The sequence below is a fragment of the Myotis yumanensis genome, unplaced genomic scaffold (assembly GCF_028538775.1).
Source record: "Myotis yumanensis isolate MYYU_CA2020_CCGP unplaced genomic scaffold, mMyoYum1.0.hap1 SCAF_5, whole genome shotgun sequence".
Lineage (NCBI taxonomy): Eukaryota > Metazoa > Chordata > Mammalia > Chiroptera > Vespertilionidae > Myotis > Myotis yumanensis.
Genome location: NW_027223756.1, coordinates 85,428,390 through 85,435,538, shown reverse-complemented (window position 1 = coordinate 85,435,538; position 7,149 = coordinate 85,428,390). Strand labels below are relative to the sequence as shown.

Here is a 7,149-nt window from a genome sequence, read left to right as displayed (position 1 = left end):
GGCTTAAATAAACTCATAAAAATTCTCTACAGACTTGAATGTTTCTTCGGTTGACAGAGGGGAACAGACTGTGGGGACAGGAGCCAGGGTGAAGAAGTCAAAATAATAGATGATTCTGTGGAGGGTGTGGAGACAACGCCCTGGGGCAGTTCCCCCTCCTCCCCTTCACACACTGTATAAGGGTCAGGAGGATACAGAAGGATGCACAGCTTCCCAGCGTGGTGACACGGAACCACCCTGCCCAGACCATGGGAGGCTCCCACCTCAGCGCCTTTCACATCCTACAGGGTGAGAATTTGGGGACCCCTATGGGAGGAGCAAGGGAACCCCTGGCAGTACCCCTTCCGTGCCTCTGCTTGTCTGCCCACCCCCCACTGAGGACAAATAGGAGGCACCTCTGGAAGCTCTGGGCCTGACATGGAGGAAGCCACATGGTTAGCCAGGAGCCACAGCACATGGGAGAGCAGCTGGCAGTGCCCGGAACCCCCACGCCCAGCAGGAACCCCCGGGTGCTCTAAGGGTCTGTTCCCCACCCCAGAGGGATCTCCAAGCTCCTTCCAAATCCACTTTGGAAGCTTCCCCCTAAGAGGGGAAACTGAAGCAGATGGAAGAGAGGGGGCGAATGAGTGCTGTGACCCTCTCAAGAAGTCACTCTTAACAGATGGCAGAGTGGGGGCTAGGGAGCTAAGGGGGGACTCTTCCACGGCAGGGTGAGCCCCACACTTCTCCCATTGTGTGGCAGAGGATGCCCCGGAGACTCCCCATTTTTGCTCCCAGAGACCCAGCTGGGCCTCAGGTGTGCCTTGAAGGGCTTTGCTGCTGTGGGTTTAACCTGAGCTCTTCTGTGACTTCCCCCTTGCCTCCCTTCCCGCCCCACCCAGGGTGGCTCTAGCAGTGGTTCTCAATCTGTGGGTCGCAACCCCTTAAATACATCCTGCATATCAGATATTTACATTACAATTCATAACAGTAGCAAAATTACAGTTATGAAGTGGCAACAAAAATAATTTTATGGTTGGGGGTCACCACAACATGAGGAACTGTATTAAAGGGTCGCGGCATTAGGAAGGTTGAGAACCACTTTGCAAGGATTATCAGGTTATCAGGGCAGCTCATTGCCTGGGCAACCAGGCAACAAAGAGAGTTAAGAAATGACATTTGGGGTGCCACTCAGAACTTCCCCAGGCCACAGGGATGGGGCTGCCTGTGATGGCCCAGGGTGCCAGGAATGAACTGTTCTTGTTTGTTTGTTTTTATCAAGGTGAAGTGTAATTTACATAGCACATAATTCACCAGTTGTATGATTACAATTAGATGATTTTTAGTAAATTTGCCGAGTCCGTGTGGAGCACAGCTGAAGGCGGCGATGTGTCAGGGCCCAAGTCACAGAGCCCCTGATCCTCACTTTCCACGTCTGTGAAATTGGGCAGAGCAAGGCTGGTCTCCACTTCACAGGCTTGTGTTAAGGGTTGAGTCCTGGTTCACAGTAAGGATTAAGTAACGTTATTGTTGTTGTTGTTGTTGTTGTTGTTGTTGTTAATGTTACTATTATTATTATTTCACTGGTGGGTCTGGGGTATGGGCTGCAGGAGGGGGATCATTAGCAGGAGGAGCAAGGAGAGAATGACTGCCCCACCCCTGCCACAGGGGCCCAGGCAGGAATCTGACTGCCCAGGGCTCAGCTAGGGGAATGCAAACCAGATGGGACTGGGAGCAGCAACCTCTCTAGGCTCCTGTTTGGGTGACTGCCTGGGCCCCAGGTGGAGGTCTGGCCCAGCAGTCTCTGTGGTGGGGCAGGAAAGCCCAGCTCAGCACAAAGAACCCCCTTCCTGTAGACTCTGGGGAACTTGACCCCTCACTCCCATCTTCCCCAGCCCCCTCTTCATCAGTTTCTCCATAAGCCTTTTCTGGGCTCTGAGCCTCAGTGTGTCCATCTGCAGAGTGGACATAAACAGAGCTTCTGTCTCATAGGGCAGTTGTGAGCATAAATGTTGCTACTGGGGCTTTGGGAGCTGGGGACAAATTGGCCCAGGGCCCACCCTGCCAGGGAAGGTCATTTTGTGGTCTGTCCTACAAAGAGGAAGTGGGTTTCCACCAAAGGGAGAACTAACCAAACCCTGTGGCCAGAGAGGAGGAAGACAGGAGTTCTAGCCTGTTCACCGCATCTTCAAGGGCCTTGGGGAGGGTGTGATGGACTTTGCCCACTGCTGGCCTGAGGGGCATCAAGTTTGAACATTGGGACTGAGTGCGCAGGAGACCCCCCAGTCTGTACCCTCCACAGCTCCTCCGTTGTGCTCACAATGACCGACCCCCAAATTCCCCTGGGAGCCCCTCTATGCGCTACTGGAGCCCCTCCATGGGTGACTGGGAGCCCCTCTATGTGCGACTGGGAGCCCATCCTTGGGAGCCATGAGTTATTTCTTCATTTGCCCAGGAAGTGACTCACTCCTGCCCTGCCTCCCTGGCTCCCATCCCTCCACCTGCTGCCCCCTATCTGGCCTCCCTGTATATCTGGGTCTGGGATGCCCCCGCAGCATCTCTAGATCTGCAGAGACTGAATGGATAGCTCAAGCCCTCTCCATACCCCACCCGCTGCCCAGGTGCCCGCACTCACTCTAGCCCTCCCATTCCCTTCTCTGTTTCTCTATCTGGCTCTCCATCTCTCTATCTCACCATGTCTCTCTGGCATCATTATCTCTCTCTTTCTAGGAGTTCCCTATTTCTCTGTCCATCTCTCTAGATCACTGTCTTCTTAACTCTGCCTCTCTGTTTCTCTCCATTTCTGTGTCTTCTGTCTCTCTCTCATCCATTCATTTTCCCTCATCTCTGTCTCCCTCTTGCTCCTCCAAGTCTCTAGTGCCTTCTCTATCTTTCTCTCTCTCTCTCTCTCTCTCTCTCTCTCTCTCTCTCTCTCTCTCTTTCTCTGTCTCCTCTTTATTTTCTCTCCATTTTTGTCTCCTTGTCTGTTCCTCTGATGAACTGGTCCTCATCTCTAGACCCCCTGCTGACTTAAGAAGAACCCCAGGACATGCCCTGGGATGGGGTGCCTTAAGCAGCAGGAAGTGCAGGATTAGGGGGCCCGTGCAGCACACCCCTAACATGAGCCCCCAGCATCTTCCTGTGTGCAGGGAGCCAGGGCGTGAAATGTCACCACTGGGTCCCAAGCTGGTTGTTGTGGTGGACAGATGTGGGTGCAGTGTGCTTGCACCTGTGTCCCTGAGGAAGTGGTGTGGGCCGGAGCACCTTAGATTTGGGAGATCTGAAAGGACTCCTGGCCCAACCCCTTCATTTTTACATAAAGAAATGACGACAGTAAGCACTCTGACACACCAGGCAGTACTTGTCTGCTTAACTCTCACACTCTGGGAAATGGGCCCCCTCTTCATCCCCATTCTACAGAAGGGGAAACTGGGGAAATGAGGCATCTGACCAAGGTCTGGGAATGGAACCAAGGCCAATTGACTCCAGTATGTTTCCTGAACTGCTGCCCACGGGTCAATAGAAGCCAAGACCCTTGCCAGGCTCAGGACCCTCCCCATCCTTCAGTTACTGAAAGACACCCTCAGGCGATGGGTGCAGACCCTCTGGCCATGGGCATTGGAGGCCAGGGAGGTGCCACCTGCCCACTCTCTCCTTGAGAAACAGACAGAGCCCGAGCCTGGGAGGGGTGAGCAGGCCCTTCCCTCAGATGTTTCACCCTTAGGCCTCCATTCCCTCTTCTGTGTCCCCCCTGACCCTCCATCTCTCTGTTCCAGCGCTGTGTGTCTTGCTGACTCTGTTGGAAGATGGACCCCAGAACACCAGGGGTGAGTCTGCTGGGAGTAACTCAGTCCACAACCAGAGTCCCATCCCCCACCTCACCTCTCAGCCCAGGCAGAGAAAGGCCTGTTGCAGAGGAAGCTCAAGATTTCTCCTCCCAACACCCCTCCCCAGCCTCTGGCTCAGCCCTCATCTTCTGACCATGGTCTCTATCCCACAGCCTCTGCCTGTAAGCTGTTGTGTCCTTCAAACTCCATATGTGGCGCTGCCATTTCCTGTCAATGCAATCCGGGATTCAAGTCTCCAGCTGGGGAAACCATCATCCACCCCTGGGAGACTTGTGAAGGTACAGAGGCTTAGGGTGGTGAATGGTACATGGAGACAGAATGGTGGATGGTGGCCTCAACCTTTATTCTCAGACCATCATGAAGGACAGAGAAAAGAGAAAGAAAAAGATATGAAGGTGGAAAATGAGAAGTGAATAAACATGGCTTTGTAGAGAGAGATGAGCTGAGTCTCTAGGAGTCTGGAATCTGTGCCTCAGTTTACCCTTCCAGGACTTGGGAGGGGGATGCAGAGCTTCCATCCACCTACCACTTCAGCACTTGCTCCTGTATTCTAATCCAGGTGGCAGACAGAAAGCTGAGCAGAGCAGAGCCAATTTGGTGGGTTTCAGGAATGACTTGCTCCAGGCACAGCCCAGCCACAGCAATATTCCCTGAGAGTCTAATTATTTCCTAAAAGACACTGATTGAGCATCAGGCTCCATGCTAGGTGTGGGATCAGGCTCTCTGCCCGGAGGGCACTCATGGCTTTGGGAGGTGACCCTTTATCCCGTTTTGTTGCAGACGTTGACGAATGTGAACAACGTGGAGCAGTGAGTGCCTGTGGAAAAGACGCAGACTGCCATAACACAGAGGGGAGCTACCACTGCACATGCAAACCAGGATACAGCCTTATTTCTGGGGCAACAAAGTTCAGTAATGCTAGTGAGAACATGTGTCAAGGTAAGAATGACTACTCATGAAGTTTGGAGTCACCAGAGTCATTCCTGTGGCATGCAGGGTGCCAGGACCTGGTTCCAGGTGCAGTCCCCAGGTCTGAGTGAGGACAAGTGTGCCTGTGCCTGTCCCACTGGCACTAAGAGGTAGGGTGGCCTTTGAGCCAGGACCGAAGTCCTGGTTTTGCACTTTGACAGCTGTGTATGCAACACCAGCCAGGACACTTATTCAGAAATCACTGGTAATGTTCGAGATGTGATAATATTACTGTGATTGTGTATGTGTGTGTGTGTGTGTGTGTGTGTGTGTGTGTTTAAAAGAGGGCCCACCTTTACAGATTAAAAAAAAAAGTAGCTATGCCTACCTTTACAGATAAAAACAAAAGCAGCTATGTCTTTTGTTAACTGTATGATAATAGACACATTCTTCACTGCTGTGTGCCTCAGTTTAGCCATCTGTAAAAGGAGTGACAATGGTGCTTACCTCACAAAAATCCTGGGAAAATATATGAGATCATAGAGCACAACACAGTGGAGGCTGTTGGGTTTTTAGACTACATTCATTCTTTCTCTTTATTTCTTATCTTTATTATTGAAAGTATTACATAAGTCCTCTTTTTCCACCATTGACCTCTACCAGTGTGCCCCCACCCCGCCCCCCAGGCCCTCACCACCTCATGGTCTGTGTCCACAGTTTATGCATAAGTTCATTGGTTGATTTCCCACCCTCCCCTACCTTCCTTGGGAGATTCAACAGTTCATTCCATGTTTCTATGTCTCTGGGTCTATTTTTGTTCATCAGCTTTTTTACTTTTCTATCTCTGACTGGTTTATTTCACTCAGCAAATACTCTCCAAGTCAATCCATGCCATTGCATATGGTAAGAGTTCTTTCTTTCATACAGCCATGCCGTATTCCATTGTGTAAATCAAGCATGTCAAACTCAAAGGCTAACAGGGCACAAATAAACAAGGCATGCAGCCAGCGGCTGTGAGTTTGACATGCTTGGTGTAAATATACCAAAGATTTTTATCCACTCATCTGCTGATGGGCACCTAGGCTGTTCCAAATCTTAATTATTGTAAACTAGAGACCCAGGGCACGAAAATCATGCTTGGATAGGGTCCCTAGCGACTGCCGAATGCCAGCTGGGGCCTTCCTTCGTTCTGTGCTGCCCCCTGGTGGTCAGCACATGTCATAGCGAAGGGTCAAGCTCCTAGTGGGTCAAACTCCCGCCAGAGGGGACAATTTGCATATTAGCCTTTTGTCATATAGGATTGCACTGCTATGAACATAGGGGTGCATATATTCTTTCTGATGAGTATTTTGGTTTTCTTAGGATACTAGAGGCCCAGTGAAAGAAATTTGTGCATGGGGGGGGGGTCCCCTCAACCCAGCCTGCACCCTCTCAAATCAGGGAACCCTCGGGGGATGTCCGAGTACTGGTTTAAGCCCGATCCCCAGGATCAGGCCTAAACCAGCATTCAGACATTTCTCTCACAATCTGGGACCAATGGCTCCTAACTGCTCACCTGCCTGCCTGCCTGATTGCCCTAACTGCCCCCCTGCTGGCCCCCTTCCGGCCTAGTCACCCCAACTGCTCCCCCCACTGGCCTGGTCGCCCCTAACTGCCCCCCCCTGCTGGCCTGGTCACCCCTCACTGGCCCACTCTGCTGGTCTGGTCTCCCCTCACTGCCCCTCCCTGCCAGCCTGGTTGTCCCCAGCTGCCCCCCACCCCGCAGGCCTGGTCGCCCCAAGCAGCCTGCTGCTCAGTTGTTTGGTTGCCCCTTACTAACCCCCCTGCTGGCCTGGCTGCCCCACTCATCCTGCTGCTCAATCATTTGGTCACCCCTCACTAACACCCCTGCCACCTGGTCGCCCCATGCAGCCTGCTGCTAGGTCATTTTGTTGCCCCTCACTAATCCCCCTGCCGGCCTGGTCGCCCTACACAGTCTGTTCAGTCATCCGTTTGGTTACATTGGTCGCTTCAGCTTTTATGTATATATATTTTCCTAGAAGCGGGATCACTGGGTCAAATGGAAGTTCCATTTTTAATTTTGGCTGCTCCAGTCTGCATTCCCACCAGCAGTATACTAGGGTCCCCTTTTTTCCTCATCCTCACCAACACTTGGCATTTGTTGATTTGTTGATGATAGCCATTCTGCCAGGTGTGAGGTATTATCTCATTGTTGTTTTGATTTGCATCTCTCTGATGATTAGTGACTTTAAGCATTTTTTCATATGTCTTTTGGCTTTCTGTATGTCCACTTTGGAGAAGTGTCTATTTAGATCCTTTGCCCAATTTAAGTGGATTGTTTATCTTCCTTTTGTTAAGTTGTATGGGTTCTCTATATATTTTGGATATTAACCCCTTATCAGATGTATCATTG

The 7,149-nt window shown here is 51.4% G+C and overlaps 1 protein-coding gene across 1 annotated transcript in view; it reads left to right on the top strand.

Moving 5' to 3' along the window:
* Positions 1–248: 248 nt before the first annotated feature.
* The window catches only part of LOC139011466 (adhesion G protein-coupled receptor E2-like), a 60,101-nt gene continuing 53,200 nt past the window's right edge, over positions 249–7,149 (top strand). Inside the window, exons 1-4 of the mRNA XM_070417000.1 lie at positions 249–288; positions 3,756–3,806; positions 3,980–4,105; positions 4,608–4,766. Of these exons, the coding sequence (XP_070273101.1) occupies positions 249–288; positions 3,756–3,806; positions 3,980–4,105; positions 4,608–4,766 (376 nt within the window). The remainder of the gene's footprint in view (positions 289–3,755; positions 3,807–3,979; positions 4,106–4,607; positions 4,767–7,149) is intronic.